Source organism: Eublepharis macularius, chromosome 3 (assembly GCF_028583425.1).
Source record: "Eublepharis macularius isolate TG4126 chromosome 3, MPM_Emac_v1.0, whole genome shotgun sequence".
Taxonomy (NCBI): Eukaryota; Metazoa; Chordata; class Lepidosauria; order Squamata; family Eublepharidae; genus Eublepharis; species Eublepharis macularius.
Window position 1 is genome coordinate 187,222,579 of NC_072792.1, and position 26,295 is coordinate 187,248,873.

General features: G+C 51.0%; 1 protein-coding gene across 4 annotated transcripts in view; it reads left to right on the forward strand.

Annotated features, from left to right (window-relative positions):
* The window catches only part of STIM1 (stromal interaction molecule 1), a 129,101-nt gene that overhangs the window by 70,033 nt on the left and 32,773 nt on the right, over positions 1 to 26,295 (forward strand). For all 4 annotated transcript variants that reach the window (XM_054973337.1, XM_054973335.1, XM_054973338.1 and 1 more), the window contains 3 exons: positions 12,735 to 12,849; positions 21,127 to 21,238; positions 24,548 to 24,663. In XM_054973337.1, the coding sequence (XP_054829312.1) occupies positions 12,735 to 12,849; positions 21,127 to 21,238; positions 24,548 to 24,663 (343 nt within the window). The remainder of the gene's footprint in view (positions 1 to 12,734; positions 12,850 to 21,126; positions 21,239 to 24,547; positions 24,664 to 26,295) is intronic.

Sequence of the window (26,295 nt, forward strand, 5' to 3'; positions counted from 1 at the left end):
TAGCAGTGGGAAAGGGAAGCCCTTTTCCTAAGGGCTTTACGTAGAGTTTGGTTGAACAGCTTGTGGAACCCCCCAAGTCTGGTCTCACGCTGATGGCAACTGGTCCCCGACCGCAACCCTCGGAGCCCTGCCCATAAGGAATGATTTCAACAAATCCAAGGCATGCCTCTCAATCCTTACTTCTACGCCAATCATCTCAACAAGACAGCATGGTCCACAGTATCAAAAGCTGCCAATAATTTTTTCCTATCCCATGCATAATTTTATAAACCTGTATGATCTCTTCCCCCTCCCCCGCCCTCAGCCATCTTGGTTTCTCTCTGCCAAAAAGCACCCGCTTCCTTAACCACTCTGCATAGGGAGGTTTGTTCAGTCTCCGGGTTAATTTTAGTTGCCATTTTCCAGCACGGCGATGTACCTTTTTCAGATACAACAACTGAAACTCCAGATTTACTCGAGAGGCGGCACCAAAATTTTAAAATTACATTTCTAAATAAGTAAATTGCTTGGTTCCGCCGCATCTTGGAAGTCCTTGTTGGACTGTATTGTACAGTTTTATATGGTTTTGAGTCGTATTTTATTGTATTTATATACTATCGTATGCGTTGTTGTTATGGTTCTGTGACCTGCCTTGAGCCTGCTTACGGGGAGGGTGGGATATAAATCCAATATATAAATAAATAAATAGAACTGTGTGTCCTACTCCAAGTGCAAGGGTCTTGCAATGCTGGCTGCACTTTATTCTGTTCCTTCCTTAATTATGCCAAGCGTGGAGTTTGCCTTCTTCACCACTGTTGCATTCCGAGTGGACGTTTTCATCGTTTTGTCCCACACAACCCCAACAGCTCTTTCCTGGTCCTTTTTCACGGCAGATGCATAGAAAGGAATTCCTCCTTCCGCTTTTTAAAGCGCTCCTTTCCTTGGCGCCCTTTAAGACGCAGGCGCCATCTCTGGACCTTGAATTAACAGCCCTCTCCACCCGTTGGTTGACCTTTTCCAATGTTTCCACAGGCTGTGGATGACTATGCAGGCAGTTTTTACATAACTGTTGTGTATTTATCAAAAACATGGGTTGTTAATCTAGAACGGCAGGAAATGTTTTTGCCACTTGGCAGTAGGCGAGCACTGCAGAGCACCGTGCGCTTGAGCTCCTGTTCTTTCCAGCGGAGGGAGTGCCGCTAGACTCCTTGGCTGTGTCTTCACAGGCCCAAAACTTCCCACCTCAAGAGCCTGCGTCTGCGGCAGCCAACCCGTCCTTCCTGTCTGGGCCCATCGTATTGTCAACTTAGATGTGCCTGTTGAGGCATTTTTTCCCCTTAACACTTTTGGTACTTTCACAACTTTGATGTGCATTTAGAACTTTCCCACCTCCTCTCCAGTTGCCCAAAGGGCAGTTTCCCAGGGGAAGGTCCTTGATCTGCGCATGCTTCAGCATGTGAGCTTGCTATCCTTGATGTCAGCTCAAGTTCCTGAATGCAGAGAGAGTCTTCTGAGGTTCTCTTTCCATGGGCAGAAGGATGCTGTGACTAGCTTGTGTACAAAGCAGCAGGAGGCATTCTTCCAGAGTTGTGGAGCCATGGCTCTCTGTGAGTCATGGCTAGAGATGGGCACGAATCGGGGGGAAACCGAACCGTGTGGTTTGTGGTTCGTCAAATTTCATGAACCACGAACTTTTATGAACCTGCCACTGGTTCGCGAACAGGCTCATTTGGTTCCTGAAAACGGCACATCCAGGTCAGAAAATCATCACTTCCGGGTCAGCAGAAGTTCACTTCCGGATCAGCAGAAGGTCTGCAGGAAGTCCATCCCCTGTTGCCTAGGAAACAGATTGATTAGCGCCAGGCTGTCTGCAGTGACAAACCAAAAAACGAAGCAAACGAACCAGCCTAAAGTTTGTGGCAGTTCATCAGAAATGGGATCTGATGAATCATGATTCGCGAACCACGAACCAGCCTGGTTCGTGCTTAATTTTGGTTCGTATTTTGGTTCGTGCCCATCTCTAGTCACGGCTACCCCAGAGCATGTCACTGCTCAGTCTCCTTGAGCACGCCTCTCTCCCCGCCCCCCTGAAGATTTCTGTGGCACTTGTCTCTCGTAAGGTCTGTTGTGTTATGGGCCCAGGTTGATTGGATGTAATTCTCTCCTGCTCCTCTTAGAATCGGGTTGTAAGGTTACCTTCGGACGTTCAAATTACAGTCCTTAATTCTGGAATATTTGCTGCTGGAACATTTGCCCATCTGTTGTGTTAGAAGAATTCCAGGGATAAAGACAGAACCTGCCAGGACACCTGGTACATTTGGCTGATCGTTGCATGTTTGTAAAGACTAGCAATATTTTTGAGATTTAAGTAGCCCTAAAACACAACCTTAAAACCACTTTGTCTGGTATTCTTACAAATCAATGTGATAGATTATCAGGCACAGAAAACAACCTAAATCAAATTAATGCTGGCCAGGCATGAAAATTTGACTTGGCCTTCAGTGGAAAGAACTTAGTCAGGAGGACCTGAGCTCTTGGCTGCTGCTCTGTAAGGATCGCAGATTTTGTATTCAGTCCAAGGGGAGAAGTGCCAACTTAGAAGCACAGGACAGGTGGCAGCAGAGCAGAGATGCCCCTCTGAAATTCTGTTGCTGTGGGAACTGCCTGATACAGACCCCTTGGAGAAGCATAAGTTAAATGCACAAGGGCATTTAACAACTTTTTGCATTGCACCATTGTTTTTTGTTCTTCGCTTCATCCTTGGTGTGGCCTTCTCCAGCTCTCACCCTTCCAGCCACTTAAAAAACAAAGATCTATTTTTAAACAAGATGCCATATCGTTGATAAATAACAATTTTTGCTTTGTGAATATGGATTTTGATGCTTATTCAGTTAAATAGTTTGTGGAGCTGCATGACCGGCTTCAGCGATGCTCGCTCTGGTCACGTCCCAGGGCGATTACTGTAATGCGCGTTGCATGGGTCTGCCTTTAAAAATTTTTTCCAGATGCTTCAGTTGGCTCAAAATGCAGCAGCCAGGTTATTGTTGGCAGCTGGGTACGGGGATTGTAGCACTCCAGTGCTGAGAAATCTGCCCTGGCTACCCATCTCTTTCCAGGCACAGTTGAAAGCTTGCTTCGACTTTACCTTTAAGGCCCCAAATGCTGGAAGGAATTGCCCCCTGCCAGTTAAGAGCCTCTTCTGAAGCCCTGCTTTCAGTGCTCCAGCCCCCTCCCCTGCAGAGGCGGCAACCAGAGACGGGGCATTTTCAGTGGCAGCCCCTCACCTGTGGAAGGCCACCCCCCCCCCCCCCCCGATGCTCTCCTGCTGCCTGATTTCTGTCCTTTAGGCACCAAGCCAAAACCTTTCTCTTCTCCCAGGGTTTTAACTGAGAGGTTCTCTCTTTCTTTTAAAGCATTTTTTAAAAAAATGATCTGCTTCTAGCCTAAGGGCTGTTCATCCTTTAAGACTTGTTTTGATCCTATGGCTTTTGTTTTTATTGTATTTGTTTTTACTATGCGAGCTGTATCCAACTGGTCTCTGGCGAGATGGAATATATACCTTTTCTAAATAAATAAAAAAAATTGAAAAAAGCCTCTCCTCAAACTCTTCCATCGGGGAGGGACCATGACTCAGTGGAAGGGCCGTGTGCTTGGCACGCAGACAACCAGAGGTTCTGTCCCTGGCATCTCCAGCTAAAAGGATCAGAGAGTGGCACAGCCCTCACTTGGGGGGGGGTTATGCATTACCAGCACCAGGAGTTTCAAGTTGGCCCAGAGGGAAGCTAGGGAGGGCGGCTTTGGGGGAGGGGAGGCACCTCAGCAGGGTATAATGCCGTAGAGCGCGCCCTCCAAAGCAGCCATGTTCTTCAGGGGAGCTGATCTCTGGAGCCTGGAGATCCATTGTAATTTCAGCAGATCTCCAGCCACCACCTGGAGGTTGGCAATCCTATACCAGTCCCAACAACAACAACAACAACAACACATTCGATTTATAAACCGCCCTTCAGGACAACTTAACACCCACTCAGAGCGGTTTACAAAGCATGCTATTATTATCCCCTCAACAAGTACTCTGTGAGGTGGGTGGGGCTGAGAGAGCTCTGAGAGAGCTGTGACTGCCCCAAGGTCACCCAGCTGACTTCAAGCGGAGGAGTGGGGAATCAAACCCAGCTCTCCAGTTTAGAGTCCCGCCACTTTTAACCACTACACCAACTTGGCTCCATTTGCATAGGCGAGAGAGTGGGAAGGGCAAAGAAAAGCACCACAGGACAGCGAGAGCAAGGACTGCTGCTTCTTCTGGCAGGATACGTGCAAGTGTCTAATTCGCTTAGAGTCACAAACATGCACGTTCCATGCTGCCATGTTTGGTGGTGGCTAAATCCGGCAGCCAGAAACATAAGGAGGTAAAAGAATGGGAACAAAAAGAAGCCAAAGGAAACCAATCTGTGCTCCAGTTTTTCAAATCAGTCGAGGCCCTTCTGCATTCGGGCAAGAATACCGTAACTAGGGAAGCAGCAGGTGAACAAAAATCAAGATGAAAATGGTTTAGGTGGGTAGCTGTGTTGGTCTGCCATAGAGCGGCGGCAGCCCCTTAAGAGACCAACGGGGTTTTCAGAGCTCCCTTCATCAGACACCAGATGGAAATGATTTCAGTAGAGAGACTGTTGTTGTGTCTTAAAAAAAAATTATAAAGAGGGGAGGAAACTAGAAATATTGAGCCCTCTGAGTGAGACCTGGGCTGAACATCTGCCAGAGTCCTTTTCGCAGGCATCAGGTGCCATCCCAGGGCTGGTGGTGTTGGGTTATGTGTGTTAGAATGGTACAGCTCAGTCTTGGGCCTTTGCTATGGGGGCTTGGGATCTGTGGGCCTTGATAGTAAAGAGTCCAGTAGCACCTTTAAGACTAACCAACTTTATTGTTGCGTAAGCTTTCGAGAACCACAGCTCTCTTCATCAGATGCATTTGATGAAGAGAGCTGTGGCTCGCGAAAGCTTATGCTACAATAAAGTTGGTTAGTCTTAAAGGTGCTACTGGACTCTTTACTATTTTGCTACTACAGACTAACACGGCTAACTCCTTGGGATGTGTTGGCCTTGAGAAAGCTTTGTGGGCCAGGGGGCCCTTAGGGGCAGTAAAAGTGACGGATGTTATTCTGTTCTGAGCTGTTTTTTATTTTTTGCTCTAAAATTTAGTTTTAAGCTACTTTGCGGGAGAAAAGCAGGATAAAAATGTTTTAAATAAGTATTTATATGGTTCCCAAGCCTGCCTAAACTTGTGATGCAGTTATGAGTTGATTTAGGGTCTCTTTTGGAGAAACCAGAAGAGCAGTTTTGTGGTTATAGCATTTATAATTTTATTAGGCAATAGTAATGCTAGATTAAGCAAGGTGCAAGAGAGTAGGTGGTTTTGGATACATAAAGAACGAGCTCCAATAGGGGAAGGAGCGTTTTTGTTCTTTTTGCAGTTCAGGCGGTCAGTTGGGGATTTTTTTTCTTTTTATTAGTTTTGATTCAGTTTCATTAAATCATGGATGATCTTGAAGGATCCTTTGCTCGCATGTTGGAGAGAGGCCAGAATGCTTGGAGATTATGCGGTCACAGCTAAGCTTCTCAAGTTTTTTTTCTTTGTGAAAACTTCAACACGGGTTCCCAACCTGAAATTGATCTTCATCTGCTTCTGTTTGCTCCAGCTTCTTTGGAGGCTACACATAAAATGATCTCTCTCACCCCTTTGCAGCAGCCCAAACTGGAGAGCCAGTTTGGTGTAGTGGGTAAGAGTGTGGGACTCTAATCTGGAGAGCCGGGTTTGATTCCCCACTCCTCCGCTTGAAGCCAGCTGAGTGACCTTGGGTCAGTCACAGCTCTCTCGGAGCTCTCTCAGCCCCACCTACCTCACAGGGTGTTTTGTTGTGGGAATAATAATGACATACTTTGTAAACCACTCTTAAGTGGGTTACAAGGCGGTATATAAATCAAATGTTATTATTCGTGTCCCTTGACCTGAAGGATGCTTATTTTCGCAGAGCTGCCTGTTCTTTCCTTTGCAAGTACTGTCCAAAGTGCCTTCCGAAACAAGGGTAACTTTCCAGAGTGAATTTCGTTGAGGCCCTCCTTCTAGACTCTCCGGTGGTCCCAGTGGCTCCCATTTTTTATTAGGCAGCCCAGTGTTTTGCTAAGCTGCGCTGTTTAAAACATTTAGCCTGTCAGCAATGTTAAACCGCTTCTTTGGAAACGTCAGTGTTTTGCTCTCTGGAGAAGAGAGTTCAGCAAATTTGAAGTTGACAGCAACAGTGACTCCGCTCAAATTGGTGCCCTGAACTCCTGGGGGGAAAATCTTCCTAATGAGGGACCCGTTTCTGCTCGCTGTGCAGACGAGGCGCCTTATGAGTTGCATGAATTTTGCCCTCCAGGATTTCTGCCGAAGGAACTGACAGCCCTTAGGCTGAAAAGGGTGACTTGCTTGCTGACTTTTCTCCCCAAGTTTATGGCTTAGGCAAAGTCATTTTCCTTCTGATATCTCATTCTTAATACTTTTGCTCTTCCTGGCTCACGGCAGTCCATCAGAACTTGAACCTGTTAGGTGTGTCCCCTGAGTCCCTCCAAATAATGCCCCTGGAGCCAGCCAGGGCCGTAATCAAGCAAAGGGTCTATGACTCCGAACGGCAGGGAGATATCGACAGAGTCCCACACGTTTTGGCCCCAATGAAATCGCTCTGTGTTGTCACTCTAGCAGCCTACCTGTCCTCTTTGGAGATTCTGTCCCACCGCAGGGCCTTCTCTGTGGCCAGAGGTAACGTTTCCCCCTCTGTGGTTGTCGAGGGATGTTACAGAAAGGTCGCAATGGCAGAGAGGGTCTGTCCCTGCGGAGCAGGCTTGGTCGAGACTACAACACACACTGCTTCACTGCAGTTTCCACCAGGAAGCCTGCGAGAAATTTTTACGTCCCTTGCTTAGGATGTTTCCCACCTGCTCAGATTCGGAAATCACTAAGAAGCCATTATCGGATGCAGCTCCACAGGCCACATGGGCTTGCGCAAGATTCCTCGCTATAGCACTAAGAACACGCAAGGATCCAGTACAGGGGGCTTTGGACACATGATGCTAGACGCCTCCATGTTTTATTTGTTCCTCTGAGCTTGGCTTTTAAAGGTTTTAATTTTTAACTTTAATTTTTATCTTGTTTTTATAGTTATATTTTTTATATTTAGACCAGTAAATCCACCTCGGTCGATTCATCCCAGCACAAAACCAGAGATTTTTACAGCCCATCTCTTTTATGTTCATTTCAAGCTCTCGTTGATACTGACACTGTTCTTTTATGTACTTTGTAGATTCATTTAGGTTGTTGTTGTGCTGGTTATGCACCGCAATAAACATTTTGGATGCTCATCCCTCCCTGCTGTAGCCTTCCCAAGGGCTTGAGGTTAGGAAGGGCCCTCTCTTCTTCTGGACAAGCCGCACAGCCGCAAACTGGGCGTTTCATGAACCAGCAGCCCATTTGGATTTTGGTCCAAGCAAGACACCATCTTAGAAGAGGCATTCCCTCCAGTGGAAGGGGGAGAGAGTGCCTCTCCTCAGAAAGTACTTGCTGCCTACAATTTCCGTGCCGAGGGCCTAATTTCACAACATTTGCCCTCTTGGGGAAGCTGATGGGCAGCCCATCTTTACATGAAAGTTTCCCCAGCTGAACAAACAGTGATTCTCTAGGGCCATTTCAGATTGTGAAAACGGCATAGGGAGAGAGTTCAGCCCCCTCTTTCTATATGCTGCAGCCACAATCTGAATAGGACCCCCATGTAGAATCATAGGGTTGGAAGGGATCTCTAGGGTCATCTAGTCCAACCCCCTGCACAATGCAGGAAATTCACAACTACCTCTCCCTTGCCCCCCCCCCCCACACACACACACACGCACGCACGCACGCACGCACGCACGCACGCACACACACACACACACACACACACACCCAGTGACCTCTGCTCCATGCCCAGAAGATGGCAAAACACTGCCAGGATCCCTAGCCAAACTGGCCTGGAGAAAATTGCTTCCTGACTCCAAAGTGGCGATCAACATTACCCTGGGCGTGTAAGAAGGGGCCACGAGAACTAAGCGCTGATGCGACCCTTCCTGCCCTCCCTCTGATGTGCCTGGGAATTGTTCCAAGCAAAGATCTGTCAGTGCATACCTGGATGGCAGGAACAGAATTGGGGGGCATGCTTTTGGTTGGTTAAAATGCTTTAATAAATATTTATTGCATTTTAACCTGTCTCTTGATTTTTAGATCAGACTTAAAGCAGGTAATTGATGATGGGTGAATCCTTTGGTTAGGAGCAACCGAACTTGGCAAAGTTTGCATTCTGCCTTACAATTTTTGTCTGGTCCTAACGAAGGTTTTCCCCCCTTGTCCCTGCGTCATGTTTGTGGTTGTCGGCTTCTCAGTCTACGCTGCAGTGGCAAAACACTCTCTCCAGGCATCGCTAACTGCAGGTGTCCCCCGAAACATATTAATTCCTTTGACGGAAAAAGCCGTGTGTGAAATGGGCCTTTGGGGTAGGTGTGCAGAAGAGCCTCAGAAGAGCTCTGCTAGACAAGGCCAGTGCCTGGTTTTGTACAGTGGCCGGCCAAGGCCTGCCCCTGACGTTTCCTGCCAGCGCTGGTATTCAAAGGTTTACTGCCTCTGACTGTGGAGGTTCATGGATGGGCCTATCCCTTAAGGAGCAGGACAGGAAGGGTCCCTGTCACCTGCTAGTCCTGGTGCAATCTTGTCTCCTGTGAACTGGAAATGTTTTGCCAGCCCTGCCCTGAAGGAAAGCAAGCCTAACTCTAAACATCCTCTTCATATAGCTGAATTCGGATCGGCCCTGCAGTTTCCTTTCCGCAGAGGGGGCCTGAAGGAATGCCTTTGGGTGGGCTTGGGCGCTTGACCTTCTGGCCTCACCTCAGACACTGGGGCTGTTCTCTGCTCCCCAGAGAAGCGCTCTAATTCCTCCCCACGGCGTCCTCTTCTGAGAGACTTTGGGAGTCTGCTGAAGGAGGGCTCGATGGCGGATCACTTTTCCTTCCTGCGCTAAATATAGTGAGCAACAGCTGGCCGGCCGGCCTCCTTCCCTGGGGCGCTTTCGCTCGCTCCGAGCTGCATGCGCAGGCCGCCCCGGATGACTTTGCCTTCTTGCCCTTGGAGGTCCCGGGCTGAGGTGGTGGGGCTATAAATCTTTGCTCGCCGGTTGAGCTCCTCTGCTCGTCTTTAATCTTTGACGCTCTTGGAGCATCCCACGAGGGTTCTTTTTCATCCCTGCACTTGGCTGGAGGAGAGGGTCACAAGACTGCGCCCGCTTTCTTAATCCCTCTTTCAAGCACTGTAACTTCAAAACTCAGCTTGGTTGGGGAGGGGGGCTATTTGCCAGTTGGTGGGAAAAGGATCCCCTGGGCATGCTGCAGAGAAGCCCTTTCCGGAGCGGAGCTTCCTTTTCTCCCTTCCCTACGCAGTTTGCTCTTCTTCTCTCGCTCTCCCGTACATTTCGGCTTTTTCCTTATCACTTCTGCTCTCCGGCGTCATCAGCGTACCTTGATACCTAGTTCTCTGCAGAAAGGAAAGGGGGCCCTTCTTTAGTTGTTCCGCTGTCGGTCTTGCTGTGCCGTTTTGTTGCCTGCACCCACAGTGCTTGGACCTTGCATTCATTTGGGGGCATCCTGCACTCTCTGTATGGTCCAGGGAAACAATGAATACATTACTAATTTAGGGAGCCGGCATTTGAACTCAGGTCCCAGGCGCCATTGCGTCCTACCAGGCCTTTCTGTCTGTTTGAATCAACAGCGCGTCTCTCCTGCCCCATCTCTGTGCCTCGTTCAGTTGTTGTGTTCCCCAGCAGGCCGTAGCAACCCTGTGCCAAGCCTCTGCCTCTTTCCCGTCTTCCACCAACATGAAGTGTTCTCTGCTGTCCTGGGCTGGTCCATCATAGAAAGACATAAACGTAGAAACATCGAGCTGGAAGGCACCCCAAGGGTCATCTAGTCCAACTCCCTGCGCAGTGCAGGAAATTCACATCTACCTCCCCCCTTCCCCCCAGCCCAGGGACCCCTGCTCTGTACCCCAAAGGAAGACAAAAAGCGGCCATGCCGATGTGCCACCCGTTGCCTCTTGCTTCTGCTCACCTGCCTCGTTAGCGTTGCTCTCTTAGAACAAGAAACTTCAGAAATGGACTTAATGAACAAGTACAGCTGCATCTCTCAGGGGCTGAGTGCGTGCAACGCTTGTGTGACTCTTCTAGCCCCCAAAGGCCAGGGCGCCTGTTCGCTGAGCATTCTCGCACACTCTGGCGTGCCAGTAAACATGGCCGTGTTGATGACTAGCTGTGCTACCGGAAGGTGCTGTTGGCTTCTCAGGTAAGATTGCAGCTCAGAGCGAGGCCTCCGCCTGCCTGCCAGATTCTCGGAGCGCTTCTTGTTTTTGATGAGGAAGGCTGTTAAGAAAAGCCAGAGCCTCGACCGTTCTCTTCCCTCCGTTTCAAAAAGTGACTTGGAAATGAGTGATCTTAAGTGAACCTCTGTGGGCTGAAGTCTTCCAAGCAAGGGGCGTTTTTAATTGCGTTTTCATCCCACCTTTCCTCCAGGGAGCTCTGGGCCACTTCCACGGCTCTTCCTTCCTCTGTTTTGCCTTCACAACCACTTCGTGGGGCAGGTGAGGCTGGCTTAGTGGCACTCTGTGGCCTCCGTGCCTGAGTGGGGACTTGAGTCCAGGTCTCTCTGGTGCTAGTAACCACTACACCACACTGCCTATCCATTGCAAATCATATTAGCGATATTGTTACGGTCCCGTTTTAGGCAGGGGCAGAAACAGGCTTTGCAGAATTAGTGAGTTCTGACAGCTTCCAAAGTGAAGGGTACAGAAAGAGCATGAAGAAGCGGAGGTGGGTTGAGGGGAGGGTCCGAGGAAGAAGGGATCAGAGCGTTCATGGAACTGGATGTCGTCTCACATTCCAAAACACTTATTAATTACAAGAATAAATGAGGATTTATTTAAGTTTATGTATCGGTGGTTCCAGGGGGCTTGTCTTCAACGATTCGTGGTCCCGTTCCGCCATGCTGTCAGCCGTACTATGTTGGGAGTTTCATGGTCAGAACTTAATTCCGAGGTTGGAGATATCTAAGTTTGGATCTGGATCACGCTGTATGGGGACTTTAAGCCTTCCTCCTTGCAACATATTCCCATCGGAAAAGGCCTGGAGGAGCCGCTATTCCACCCCCCACCCGCCCCATACACACACTTTGGAATTATGTTCCAAGCATGGAGGAGTGGGGGGAACCCCGAAGTTGCGGCAAGTGATGCAGAGAGCCTTAGAGGCAGTTTTCTGCATGCTTGGCAGAATTTCCCTTAAACACAAAGTTTTGGAAATCCAGGGAGCCTTCAGTAAGACCGGCTAGGAAGAAATCCCATCCGTTGGCCTTTTAGGGCCCCTGAATGGAGGCATGTGAACGCCAGTACTCTCTTGCAAGCGTTCCTGTTTTATTTTGTCATAGATGAACGTATGAACATAACAAGATGCCTTGTGCTGTTGGATTTTCTCACCCAGGACTCTCTCCAATGACTGGCAGCGGTCCTCTGAGGCCTTTCCCAGCCCTGATAAACTGGAGATGCTGGGATTTGACCCTAAGACCTTATTCATCCAAAGCAAGCGCTCCGCCACTGAGCAGAGGCCCTTCCCTTATGGGAGATGCACGTGTCATTGGAGGTGCTTGCTGGGACTCTTTTGAGAGAGCCCGGATCTAGCAGCTTCGTTGCAAGAGCCAGCCCATCTTGCTTGCTTTTGCGTGTGTGTGTTTCTCCTGTCACAGCTGGGAATTTCCAAAAAGACCTTTTAGTCGGCTGGTGCTAAGAAGGCCGGGAAGAGAGCTGTACATATTCCAGCTGCAAGCTAGAGGTGTGATGATGCAATTTTATTATTAGCTTCCCATCAGTGAAGATGAATTGGCAGTTTTCACAGCATGGACAGAGCTTCCTCCTCTCGATGCCCTTGTCTTTTCATGCCTTTTCTTTGAGAATCTTATCTGAGTTTTCTTAGCTTGCTGCTAAGCAGACCAGCCACGAGCACTTGTGCCTCCAAGTGGGCACTTGGGACCAGCGATGCTAGAATTAAGTTAAGGAAGCTTCTCTGCAGAGCTGGGAGGCAGGTTGAGAGAGAGAGAGCAAAAGGCAAAGATAACCCATCAGACGGGCGTGCTTAGATTTCCCCACAAGCCCCTTGCCAGAGGCTCCTAAGGCCAGGGGGTAAACAAGATTGGTCTTGCAGATGGTTCCGGCCAAAGAAACTGCTTGTCAATTAGTAAAGAGTCCAGTAGCACCTTTAAGCTCGACCAACTTTATTGTAGCATAAGCTTTCGAGAACCACAGCTCTCTTCGTCAGATGCATCATCAGGTTTCGAGAACCACAGCTCTCTTTGTCAGATGTATCGGACTCTTTACTATTTTGCAACTACGGACTAACATGGCTAACTCCTCTGGATTCTTTTCAGTTGACAGGTTAATAACAAAATGTTAGATCCTGATTTGTGTTTGTTTTTTTAAAAACCTCCTGATTGGCCCAGTGAAGGAGTTTGAGCGGAGATCGTCACTTGCCCAAAGCCGGCTGTCGCTGGGTAGAAATTTGAACCTGCTCCTCACCTGTCTAAACCCAGTACTCTTTCCACTGCCGGCGTGCCGTGACTGTGGGCCATGGCCTCTTGTGCCAACTGGCTGATGTGCTGTTGTTTTTCTTCTAGTTCCTCCGGGAAGACCTGAATTACCACGACCCGACTCTGCAGCACAGCACCTTCCACGGGGAGGATAATCTCATTAGTGTTGAAGATCTCTGGAAGGCGTGGAAGTCCTCTGAAGGTAAATCCAGTGCGGTGCTTGTGGTCTTTTGTGCATCCACGAAGGGAGGTGGTGTTTGGTTTGGCAGAGATGCTGTGCTTGGGTGAGGACGGGTAGCTAGCTGCCATGAAGGGCTCAGGAATGGCAACAGACAGACGTTATCCAAAAGAGAAGCAGTGACTGGAGCAGCTTTCCTGCTTCCCGGGTGAACTACGTGGGAGGGAGAGACCTCTGGCTTGGGGGGGGGGGGGGTTGATGGTGTTCCTGGCCAGATGCCAACAGCCCACTCCCAGGTTCTTGTTCTGGAGGCTTCACATCTGGTTCCGCTCCTTCGGAGGAGATGGGCATCCTTTGGTGCATCTGGAAAGGAAGTTGATCTTAAAGATTTCCGCCCCTTGGCTCTTGCCTTCCCCCTGACGCTCCGCCTCGCCTGCCGTTGGCTTCCTGTTGGCCTCTTTCCTCTCCTTCCTTCTGCCTTGAAGGCCTTCCTCAGAGTATGTTTTGCAGCACTGAAGGCTTCTCTTCTCTGCAGACTGTGTGTTTTGCATTTTGTTGTTAGTGAACTTTCATGGCTGCTTTGTGCGTTGCTTGAGGTCACGACGGATTGGGAAGTAGGATTTTCCACGAGTGTCTTAGTGGAAGAAGTGGAAACTGCAAAAGTTACAGCGTTGGGAGGAGGTGGGGCTGGGGAAGGGGCTCTTGTAAGGGGGTCGTCAGGAACCCGGATCTCCAGGGCGGGGACCTGGTCTTGTGGGCTGCTTGGGGCGGTGTGCGCCCAGGTCTAGGAGCCCTCTTCAGTCACAGGGGCACGGAGGGGAGGGCGTCATCTGCCCCGGAAAGTGGCAGGTGTTGGGAAGGCTGTGGATCATCCAGGCTTGGCAGAAAGGCTAAGGGCCTGGCCTTCTGCCCTTGCCTGGTCAACAGAGCAGTGTATCTTCTGCCGCCTGCATTTCAGGCTTCAGCTTCAGCAAGTGGAGGTCTGGGCTGGAAGTTTTGTTTTCCAAGTCCAGGCTCAAGCATGGCTGCCTCTGCCCCATAACAGTGGATCCCCTTGCAATTTTGGAGGCTGTTGGGCGTCTTAAATCCCTGTCTGTTTGCATCGTCACTCACATCAGGTGTCACGGACCCCATGAAGGATATGGGGGAACCCCACTCATCAGTCCTCTCTCAAGCAGGGTTGAGATGAGCTGTTGAGGTTGCGCCGTAGCCCTGTCTGTCTTCCCAAGAAGGCGAGAAACGAAAGAGGGCCCTGCCTGCATGAAGAAGGCTGCCTGTCTGCTGAGTAAATCAAGATGGGTCGCCGAGTTAGCCTGTCTGTAGCAGTAGAAAAGGGCAAGAGTCCAGTAGCACCTCTTAAGACTAACAAAATTTGTGGTAGGGTAGGCGCTTTCGTGAGTCACAGCGCACTTCTTCTGCTTCACGTCACCTCTTTGTCTGCTGAGTGGCGATAAGAACTGCTAGGTGCTGGTTCTACCCATCTTCAGGGAAAGCCCCTTTAAGTATTGCAAGTAAAGACTAACTGTTCTTAGAGGAAAAAATGTTAGCACGTCACGTTAGGTGCGCGGTGTCCAGAAAAGGATCTTAAACAAATCTCTGAGTACTGACAAAGTTCAGGCGAGGTGGAATTTCATAGATTACTCAACGCCATCCATCTTGGGTCTCCATGAGAAAAGCAGACTAAAAATAACATAAATAAGCTAGGAAAGATCTTATAAACTTGAGCTGAAGAATCCTGCCACTTGGGGCAACTAGCAAGAAGCCGTTGCTCTTCCCCAGGGATGTGGCTTCCCTCGCGCACCGAGTGGATGTGAGGACAGAAGGCTTGTATGTAACGCCCTTTCGCACTGCGGAAGTGCAGTGGAGATAATGAGCCAGTCCTCCGTGCTTCTGGGACGAGAGGCACTTCTCTCCCTCTTGGCTGCCAGGGGCCAAGGGCGCTGAGTGCCTGTGAGGTGAAGCAGCCCCCCTCTGCCTGCTGGCAGACGCCTTCTTTGTGCTTCCTTTCATTGCCTCATTAACCTTTCTGGCCTGCAAATTCTGATCGTCATGCAGGTGTCCGACTGTTTTGCTCAAGGAGAACAAATTTCGATTTCAGTTCTGCTCCTTGCTGGGATGCCAGCTAGATCCCGTCCCGTCAGGAGGCAGAGGGAAGCAAAGATGGATTTCTTTGCTCCATTTTGCTGTGGAGTCACAGAGTGGTGGTCACCGGCTGTTCTTAGGTGGAACGGTTAGTGGAAAACAGTGCCTGTTAGAAATAAATGGATCCATTTGTTAGATCTTTGCAGGTTTCATTCTGATGAGGGTCTGATGGGAGAAAGCTCTTTGGTTGCTTTGTGGCACGTTTTCCAGGGGGAATCAACCATAACCGAAGAGCTGCTTTCTCTTCAGTGCCTTCCAGGAAAAACCCACTTTAGGCATGTTTAAAAACAGCTTTGCTTAATTGCCATCAGGTGTTGTGAGAATAAATCGGCACGTCTTGCAGGGACCCAAGCAGGCCAGGGGTGTCCCCCGTGCCGCCGCCTCCTGACTTATCTCAGGGAAGGAGAATTCAGGCCTTTCTCTCCCCCCCACCCACCCCCGCCACCTCTGTCCTTGGAACCTTTTGCAATACCTGATTCCCGCTGTGATGAAAACATACAGCAAACGACATATGTGTTAATGCTATAATCAGCACTTTTCATGCAGGAATACTGGGGGGGGGGGGGGAGTGAAGATCTAAAAACCTGCAATAACCCTTTCTAAAGCAAAGCCCTGGAAAATACAGGCCCCCCCCGCCCCGCCCCCGCCATTGTTCGTTTGAATAGTTTTGTTCCTGATGGCATGTCTGAAACACAGCTATAAGACAGATGCTTTGTGTTGCTGCATTCGAATTCTCTACGGTGTTTAAAGTATTATTTCATTTATTTTCAACAGGCATATTGCTGCTTTCTTCATAAAATCAGAGAGCCTTCCAGCTGCTCGCACAAAATATGCAACCCCCTGTAGTACCAAAAATCACAAGCGTGCGATATTGCCTATTCTTTCCCCAGCTAGAGCGATCCAGCTAAGCGTGGCCCTTTCTGCCTTCGAACCTCTGTAGGCCAGAGCTTTCTTTCATCACCTTGACCCACTGGAGAAAAGGCAGGGTAGCCCCACACAACTTTCCTTTACTGAGTACCGTGTTTTAAGGCTCACAAATGATTTCCTTAATTTCCGGAGAGTCAGTGCTGTGCCATTAGGTGGGTTGTGGCCATTTCCCCTGCTTTGCATTCCACCGCCATGGAAAAAGGCAAGCCCTGCGCTCCCCCTCCCCTCCAGGTTGACTCTTCAAGAGCCTCGTCCGCCCAGGTGCCATGTAGCCTTAGGAACGTGAAATTCTCGGAGCGTCTCATTCCATGAAGCAACGGGGCCTGCCCTGGCTCCTGCAGCCTCCTGAGTCACGCCTGAGGGCCACAGACCCCTGGCTGCAAGCACAGGTTTCTCCAAACACCTCCAAACGCCCTGGAACACGGCCAGGGCCCAAGGGAGCCGAAAGGGACTGGAATGGAGCCATCCTACAATTAGGTGCTAGGAATGTGGGAGGGGGAGAGGAAGGAGGAGGGGTGGCTCAGCCTGGACTCGCACCACCATTACAGGTGTGGTTCCCCCCCCCCTGTTTTAAATCTCCCCCACCCCATTCCACAGATGCTTGAGAGGGCACCTGTGTTGGAAGGCAAAGGTATGTCTGCTGCAGTCTCCTGCAGTTCCACCGGTTCTCACTACAGTAAAAGAAGAAGCAAGACTGTGCATTTCAGAGGAGGAGGAGGACGGGGAGGAGAATTTGCACAGCTGAAGGCTTCTTCAGACAGAAAAACTCCCTCGCTGTGAAAGGCTCTCAGGTCACGGCCACGCTTGCTGACTTAGTGTTCTGTGCAGAGGGCATTTGGGGGCAGGGGGGGAGCGTTCAGTCCTGTGAGTCCCCAACTGCTGTCTGAAGAGTTTGGTGTGACCCAGATTGAGATTTACCTCTTCATTTGCTGAGTGTGAGACTAGAACAAGGGCCCCGAGTCTGCGCGCTAGCCCCAAGGAGCCCGGGCCCCAGCCAGAGCTTCCATAGTCCCTCCTGCGGTTTCATTTTAGGATTGTAGCTTCTTCAGAGCTGCATAATGACATAAATAATGACATAAATGATATAAATAAATTCTGGCCCCTTCCATTCCATGGCTGCTTCATGAGCAACAGCTTTCATATTGGACTGCCTGCCTTATGAGAGTTCTAGTCCTCTAGCTGGTGACATTATAGCAATTGATGGGTGATGGCATAAATACCGAGCGAGTAGGATTTACAGGGTAGTAAGGGAACAAAGGGCAACACCAGGGACTAACCAGAGGTCCTCTGTTTTGGATAGTTTAGGTGGGTAGCAGTGTTGGCCCACAGTAGAATAGCATAGATTCAGAGGAGTTAGCCACGTTAAACTGCAGTTGCAAAATAGTAAAAAGTCCAGTGGCACCTTTAAGACCAACCAACTTTATTGTAGCATAAGCTTTCGAGAACCACAGCTCTCTTCGTCAGATGCAGGATTTGAGTCTTTGTCAGAATAGCAGGATTTGAGTCTGGTGGCACCTTAGAGATCAACAAGATTTTCAGGGTATGAGATTTCGAGAGCCAGAGCTCCTTCACACCCGAGTAGGAATGGAGATCCCTGAGCTTTTATATCCCAAATGGAAGTGGGCTTTTCCTGGCAAAAGAATACCTGAACGCCTTCAGCAAGGGAAGAACTCTCCAAGGCAGTTAAATTGGCTGACAAGAAGAATACACCAGAAAAGAGCAAGAGTCCAGTGGCACCTAGAAGACTAACATCTTTGGTAGGGTATGAGCTTTCGTGAGTCACAGCTCACTTCGTCAGATAGAAAAGAGCAAGAGTCCAGTGGCACCTAGAAGACTAACATCTTTGGTAGGGTATGAGCTTTCGTGAGTCACAGCTTACTTCTTCAGATAGAAAAGAGTAAGAGTCCAGTGGCACCTAGAAGACTAACATCTTTGGTAGGGTATGAGCTTTTGTGAGTCACAGCTCACTTATTCTGATAGAAAAGAGCAAGAGTCCAGTGGCACCTATAAGACTACAAAATTTGTGATAGAGCCTTCATGAGTCACAGCTCACTTCTTCTGATTCCTCTTCTTCAGACAGAAGAATACAGACTTCTAAGTTGCAGCACCAGGGAGGAAGTAATTGTGCTGGTTGTGTGTTTGTGTGTGATTGTTTTTCCCCAACTGGCAATCATCATCATCTTTCAGTTCAGGCTCCAGCAAGAGCCAGTGTAGAGGCTTTGGAAGACCCACGTTCGGATCCCTGCTCTGCCATGGAAGCTTGCTGGGTGACTTTGGGCGAGTTGCACACTCTCAGCCTAACCTACCTCACAGGGTGGTAGTGTGGATGAAATGGAGGAAAGAAGGAAGTAAACTTCTTCAGGTCCCCATTGGGGCGAAAGGCAGGGTATACATTGAAGTAAATAAATAAATAAATAAATGTGTTTGCAAACATGAGAACTTCCATCTGAGTTCTAAGGAGCAGTCTATCTGGAAAGTTCACAAGGCAGGCACGAAGGGGCTATTCGTGCCCCGTTTTTAATCCCCAGCATCCAAAATGCAGAGGCACGTAGAGAGCGTGAGAGTTTGTGAGTGATTTACTTTCTGCTGGCCCCTGTATTTTATTTATTATGTCATTTATAGTCCGCCTTTCGCACTGAGACTCAAGGTGGATTGCACAGTGTGAGCTCAGTACAATCAGTTTCAAGGACATTTCCATACAGCATCAAGGACATTTCCATAAACAATGCCGTAGGGTAAATAGATACAAGTTTAAAAGACATAGTATTAGCAAGAATCCAATACAGGGTAGAAAAAATACTGAAGCAGAACATAATCAATTCTAGGACTGACATTAGACAGCATGGAGCACTGGTGGTACATAGGAGTACATATTTAAAGCAGCAGATAATACATGAGGCAAAAATGGTGATGAAGTCTATGATCCCCAACTTGTTAGTGAAGCACCTGAGACCCCCTCCCTACAATGCAGCCCTCCCGTTTGAGTAAAAAGCCTTTTTGAATAGTTCAGTTTTGCATCGTTTGCGGAAAGCCAGGACAGTGGGGGCTCTCCTGACCTCCTCAGGCAGGCCATTCCACAGGATGGGGGCCACCACTGAGAAAGCCCGTGTACGGGCTGCTGCTGACTTCACCTGTGCACAGCCTGGCACCTGCAGGAGACCCTGTTCAGATGAGCAAAGCTGCCGTGGAGGAACATAGGGAGGGAGGCGGTCCCGTAGGTATGCCGGACCAAAGCTGTGAAGGACTTCATCTAATTTTTTCCAAAAGCCATTGAGGCTTAGGGCCCGGAGTCTATTCGCTGCTTAGGCATGGTGCTTGCTCTTTGGCTGAGGCCTGCCGCCGCCATTGAATTTCTCTGGCTGGCCCTGGCAGTTGGCCCCTGGAAGGACTGCCTCCCCCCCCCCCCGTTTTCAGCAGCTGCTTGGAGACAACCAGGTGTTCCTTGATGGCCACGCCAGGCTTCTTGACAGATGCTTCTCCCGGGGGCCGCACCTGAAAGAAGCTGGGCTTGCCCGGAGCACTTCTGAACCTAGTGTGGGCGGTTGCTCTTGTAATGTTGCTCTCTAAAGCCTCTTGCTTTCCAGTTGCTGAGATAAGGGCTGCTGAGGGAGACGATGGAGGGAGAGCAATTCCGTAGGAGCATTAGCGGCGCCCTAACACGCTCTGTTGGATGTTTTATTTATGTGCTACACAGCAATTGCTGTGTAAAACTAGTCTCTCTTCCTTTGGCTGTTGCCAGGCCAAAAATAAAAAGGAACCATTTCTGTGACTGTGCAGAGGTCAAGCCTGGAGTTTGCCAAGCAGCTGCAGGGGGGGAGGGGAGGGGACAGGCAGCGAGCTGGCAGGGGGTAGCGGGATCAGGGAGGCCCCCCCCGCCGCCTTCTCAGCTGCTTTCTGTGCTCCGGAGGAATGCATTTTGTGCCAAAGAATGCGAGTTTAGCATTCTTTGTCTGGATGGCAGCCGCAGCCAAGAACAAGGTGGCCACCAGTAATGAATGGGCCCGCGGTGGGCTGCAGGGGCTCTCCGCTGTTCTGAGTGGGTGGGAACTGAGCCACAACTGGCTTGCAACCTGCGGGTTGCACCAGAGCCAGCAAGAAGGGACGGACGGGAGGGAAGAAGCTGGCCAATGAAGCTGAGGGGGGCCGCTCCACCCACCTTCCTCTTTGCCCCCTGGTCTGTTTCCGTCAACAAATGGCCTGTTGAAAAGCTCCTCAGCCAGTGATGAAGTCCAGGAAAATGGCCATCCCGTCAAGTGCGCCACGCTTGTCAAGTGCTGATCAAGTCCGGACTGTTGACTGCCTAATACTCCCCCCCCCCCCGTCCTTGCTTCCTTTTGAGATCTGCCTTCTGGGCCACCCGCACTCCTCCCACCCCAGTCACAGCCTCCGGACCGTCTGCAGCTCAGGTCTGTCTGCAGCGGCCTTCCAAAAGCCCTTCCCGGTTCTCGGCGATACCGAAGAGGCTGCCTTGATCAGTGCCTGTGGCAGGGGAGCCCAGCTTGAGAAATGTTGGCGCTTGAAACCCAGTTTAGGAAAAAACTCAAAGCCCCCATGACCTGCAAATCGCCTCTTGGGCCGTGGCTAGGGGATGGCTGCCCAACCTTCTCTGCAGACCCTAGCAGGAAGGGCAAGGCTGTGACCCGATTCTGATACTGAACAGCCCGTACAGTTGGGGAAACACTTCCTCATGCTTAGCCCGGATCTGCTTGTACAGAGTCTAAATTCGCTGTGGGTTTTTTTGCACTGGGCACAGAGTGGGAAACTGCTCCCTCCTTCCCCACCTGAAATCTGTCTAAATATCTTCTCCTGGCCTCCCCGCCTCCTGCCCCAGGCTTGGCATGGGTCTCGTTGGCGCCGGCAGCTGGCCCATCCTTTCCCCAGGCCTGCAGGGCTTCTTTGGAAGAATGCCTCTTCCTCCCCTCTCTTTCCAGTGGGTGTGGATGAGCAGAGGGGTGGGGGAAGGCGTGCACGTGCAAGAGGCAGAGAGTTTGGTCCATCTGCCTCACTTCATTAGGCCTATGGCACTGCAAGGTCATTTAAAAGCTGGCTCAACTGGGGAGGTGGGCTGGGCAGGAACGATGCATTTCAGGGCTTGTGTCCTCCTTGGCTGCCAGAGGCGGGACTTGGGAGGGTGTGGATGCACCTCTGCCCCTCCGTGCTGGCTTGACAGGGAGGCTCGAAGGCAAGCGGGGCCCATTCAGCTGCTTATTTGGTTTTCTTTGCTTTTTGCAGTGTACAACTGGACGATCGACGAGGTGGTGCAGTGGCTGATCACTTACGTGGAGTTGCCACAATACGAAGAAACCTTCCGGAAATTGCAGCTCACCGGCCATGCCATGCCAAGGTCAGTAATGCTGCCAGGAGCGAAGGGCCCGTGGTTTCTGCACCCACAGGGAAGCTAGCTGGATGTCATGGCTTCCCTGGAAGAGACCTGAGAGCGACATTTCTGTGAAGGTGTGAAGTCAGAGATTCCTGACCTCTTTTTCCACACCTGTAGGGGGTTTCCTGGCTAAACCAGTTTTGACATCTGTGTAGATCTGCCTTGATAATCTGTCACCTGTGACCTCAGGTCACTGCAGCTGGACAAAAGAGTCCTGGCCTCTGGTTGTCCAAGGGTCCTGGAACACACAGGGGAGAACTGGGCAACCCGCAAAGCCATGGGGCTTGGAAAGAGCCAGCTTCTCCGCAATTGGCCAGGGATTCCTTGGAATCGTTTGGCGCTGGAGGGAAGGTGCCCCGTGTCCTTTGGGGCAGGCTGCCAGTCAACCTGCTGCCTGCTCTTGTGGCCCCTCCACGTTCCAGCCCTTCACCTTGTTTGGGTGTGTGTAGAATTCCACCCCAAAGCTCTGCCACGGGCAACATCATGCTGATTAGGTGGCGTGTGATATTTTAGTGGCAGGGGTGTTGACGGAAGAGTCCAGGCTGGGAGGGCGTCTCTTGAATTTTTGTTACGCTGGATGTTGTTTTACTAGCTAGCAAAGTGGGGATGGACCTCCCTCTCCCACAGTGTCGTCTCTAGGACAGGCCCCCCTTCCTTGACCTGAGCCAGGCGGGAGGTGCTCGCAACTCGTCCACCTGTCCATCCCATCTGCAGGGCTGGTCATCCCATCTTTTTGGGCCAGCTCCTGCTTACTTAGGAGGCTACTTCCTCTCCTGTACCAATACCCCTCTGAATGCAGTTCCACGGGAGATATGCACAACAACAAACAGTAGCCTGTAATGGTTGTTGTGGGTTTTCCGGGCTGTATAGCCGTGGTCTTGGCATTGTAGTTCCTGACGTTTCACCAGCAGCTGTGGCTGGCATCTTCAGAGGTGTAGCACCAAAAGACAGAGATCGCTCAGTGTCACAGTGTGGAGAAGATGTTGGCAGGTAATTTATAGCTACTCAGGAAGGTGGGTTTGAGCAGAGTCATCCCGTAAGAGTTTCCCAGGGTGTGGAATGCTAATGGAGGGAGGTTTCTGTCAGGTCTGTTACCCACAATCCCTCCATCTTTGTGAACTTTGTGATCATCTTCTGTGTGTGTGTGTGTAGTTTTTCACATAAGCTGTCCAGCTCCAACGTATCCATAGACTGACAGCTTCACTGTATCCTGAGGAGGTTCTTTTGCATATGGATTGGTGCTTGATATGCTAATCTTCTCTGCAGGGCTATTGTAGGATGTAGAGTATGCTCTACATCCCACAATACTCTACATCCCACAATAGCCCTGCAGAGAAGATTAGCATATCAAGCACCAATCCATATGGTTGACGGCATGGTTGAAACAGAGCAGGCTGAAATTGAACCCAGTGAAGACGGAGGTCCTGCAGCTGGGACGGGGGCTGCCAGATGTTGGGATCCAGCCCCCTGCCCTGGATGGGACACCACTGGCAACTTTGCCAGTGGTAAAGAGTCTGGGTGTGCTCCTGGATGCCTCCCTATCGATGGAGGCCCAGGTCACGGCGGTTGCCAAGTCTGCATTTTTCCATCTTCGTCAGATCAGGCAACTTGCCCCCTACCTGGTGCCCCAGGACCTGGCTACAGTGACTCATGCAACGGTCACCTCTAGGCTAGATTACTGTAACTCACTCTACGCTGGGCTACCCCTGGGCCTGATCCGGAAACTACAACTGGTCCAGAATGCGGCGGCGCAGGTCCTGACTGGTATACCTTAACAGTCACACATCACACCTGTCCTGCGCCAGCTGCACTGGCTTCCGGTTGAGTTCCGAATCAGGTTCAAAGTGTTGGTTCTTACCTTTAAAGCCCTGAGTGGGTTGGGACCGGCATATCTTCGGGACCGCCTCTCCATGTACGTTCCCCGGAGATCGCTTCGATCAGCGAATAAATATTTACTTGTGGTCCCCGGCCCTAAGGAAGCCCGCCTCGCTTCAACCAGGGCCAGGGCTTTTTCAGTCCTGGCCCCAGCCTGGTGGAACGCTCTGCCAATGGAAACCCGGGCCCAGCGGGACATATTATCGTTCCGCCGGATCTGTAAGACAGAGCTGTTCCGCCAGGCGTTCGGTGATTGAAGGGGGCGGTGCCATGTCGGCCTCCCACCTTTGGGGTGGGGGAGGGTTCTCCTCACCACTGCACTTTGTTAATTTGTTTTATTGTTTGTATATTGATTTTAGTTCTTGTTTTTATTGATTTTAACTGTTCACCGCCCAGAGCCCCTGGGGATGGGCGGTATATAAATTGAAATATAAATAATAAATAAATAAATAAATATGCAAAAGAACCTCCTCAGGAGACAGTGAAGCCTCCCGCCATTAGCATTCCACACCCTGGGAAACTCTTACAGGATGACTCAGCTCAACCCCACCCCTCCTGAGTAGATACAAATGACACACATCTTTTCCACACTGTGACACCGAGAGATCTCTGTCTTTTGGTGCTACACCTCTGAAGATGCCAGCCACAGCTGCTGGCGAAACGTCAGGAACTACAATGCCAAGACCACGGCAATACAGCCCGGAAAACCCACAACAGCCATCGTTCTCCGGCCGTGAAAGCCTTCAACAGTAACCTGTAACATTTGTGACAGTGGTGACGCTGCCTTGTCAGACAAGGAGGCCATGTAGCCCAGCCCCAGCTGATGGGTCTCTGGCAGGAAGAGGCCAGTCCCCGCCCTTGTGAGCCGATCCCTGGGAGTGCTGAGAACTTGGGGCCCTTTTGCAAGCAGACCAGGGGCTTGGAGCCGGAGTTCCTCCCCTGGGTGGTGGGTGCAGAGGCAGTCCTGACTCTGAGGAAGTGCCTGTTTCACGTCAATGCCGAGCTCAGGTTCCTGAAGCCGATCAGGTTTCCAAACGCTGTTTTGTCTGCTCAGCTTCTCGACCCCACAAATAGGGGGGGAGGGCACACCAGAGGCCAGCATTCTGCTTCCGAACGAGTTCTGTGCTAGGCAGAGGGGATGTCCCAACCCAGTCGAAGCCCCAGCGCTTCCTGCTCTGTGAAATGAAAATAGTCGCTGGCTCCTTACCTTCTGGCCCAAATGCCCTTGTGAATGGCAAGGAAGCTGCCCCTTAATCTCCTTCCGGCCTGCAAGGCAGGGCGTCCTTGAGCTGCCGCCCCCCCCCCCCCCCGCCCAAAACCCAGCTGCGTTTCTGTCCTCCATACCCTTCCTGTTTCTAGGCTGTGATCAACACCTGCTGTCTCCCCCCATCCTTGCAGGTTGGCCATCAACAATGCCACCATGACGGGCACCGTCCTGAAAATGACCGACCGGAGCCACAGGCAAAAACTGCAGCTGAAAGCCCTGGACACCGTCCTCTTTGGGCCACCTCTCTGTGAGTGAGCGTGCTGGTGCCGATGGGCGTACGTTGTTGCCACGGGGCTCTGGAATGTGCCCCCAGGCCAGGCCTGTGCTGCAGGGCACTCCAGGATCCGCACTGCCTCCCCGGCTCCTCCTGGGTGCCGTGCCGGATAGTGCTGGTGACCGGCAAAGCTCCCGGGTCTTCAGTGTTGCTCTCCGCAGAGCACACACGTCTCCTTGGAGGGTGTAGCCGGGATTCCCCCAAGCCACGGTTTGCTTCGTGCATTTATCCCCCCGCTGTTTGTTTTGCGTATTCACTTAAACCGTTTTCTGCTTCTTTCCCAAAGCCTCGCTCTGGCTTTGTGGTTTCTGGAAATGCAAGGAGGCTTCCCTTTGGGGGCTGGGGTGTGGTGGCGAGGGGTCAACTGGGGCACGGTTCTTCGGACACAGGGAGCTGCCTCGGGCTGAGCCCCAGAGCATTGGTGCTTCCAGCTGTGAGCTGGCAGGGACCCCCCGGGGCCCAAGACAGGAAAAAACCCTTCCCAGCAGCTGCCACCCTGTCCCTCTGGGGGAGATGCCTCCAGGGCTTACGCCCGGGACCTTCTGCCTGCAGACGACTCCGAGCTTTCCTCAGTGAGCGGGCCTCGGTTTGGTGGAGGAGCCTGGGGCCAGAGCTGGGGCGGGGTTGTGCTCTCGGGGCACGCCTGCTTTGGCGTGCTTCCATGTATAGACTTCATTTTATGGGTTTGGACTTCCAGATTGTTCTGACTCAGCCCAGCGTTTTTTTCCTCATGGGGCAGGAAAGGGAGAAACTAGCTAAACTGTGGGCTTTTACAAAAATATTTCAGCTGCAACCAGAAAATCCAGATTTTATCATAGGAAGAAAACTTTGCCAGAGAAGCATTCGGCTTAATTTGCAGGCACGTTTTCTCCCGGGGCACAGGCTTCTCGGGGGCTTGGGCGTGTGTGTGCGTGTTCGTGTGTGCCTGTGTATCCCGCTTTAGGGGCTGACCGTTTCCCCTCGGGGCTTGGAATTGCAGGGGGTGAGAACACCAGAGTCACAAGAAGTGCTGGGGCAGAGCGGAGATTCTGCAGGCAGGGCCGGGCTTTGCGTGTGGAAAGAAGCCCTGCTCCGCGCCAAGGGTAGCGCCGCCCAGAGCCTTGCCCCTGAGCCCCCACTGGGGTAGTATGAAGGAAGAGCAGGACACTCTGCTGTAGCGGAAAGCAAAAACAATGCAAGCAGAAACCGGAGTGGGGGGGGAGCAGCCTGCTTCATTACGCGCATGAAGTGTTTATTGTCTTCGTTCGGCAGACAAGCAGAGGCTGGTGTGGGAGGCATAACTGCAGAGGGAGTCCAGACAACTCAGCAATGCAAAGGTGTGTCCAATTTCTGTGCGCGACAGAAAATGGAATCCCGTCAAAATAGCGGTGCAACCTACTCCCAACTGGAGATAAACTGGCATAAGAATGTGAGCAGAGCCCTGCTGGATCCGTCTGGTATAGCCACTTTCGGGGGTTTCCCTGAATGTCCAGAGAGTCTGAGGTGTCCCCTCGCTGGCTTCTGAACGTTGCCATTTTTAATGGTTCCTGTGTGTCCATTCATTCTCTCCTGTGGGGACAGTCTGGCGTGGCCAGTATCCATGGCAGCAGGGCATGATGGAATATA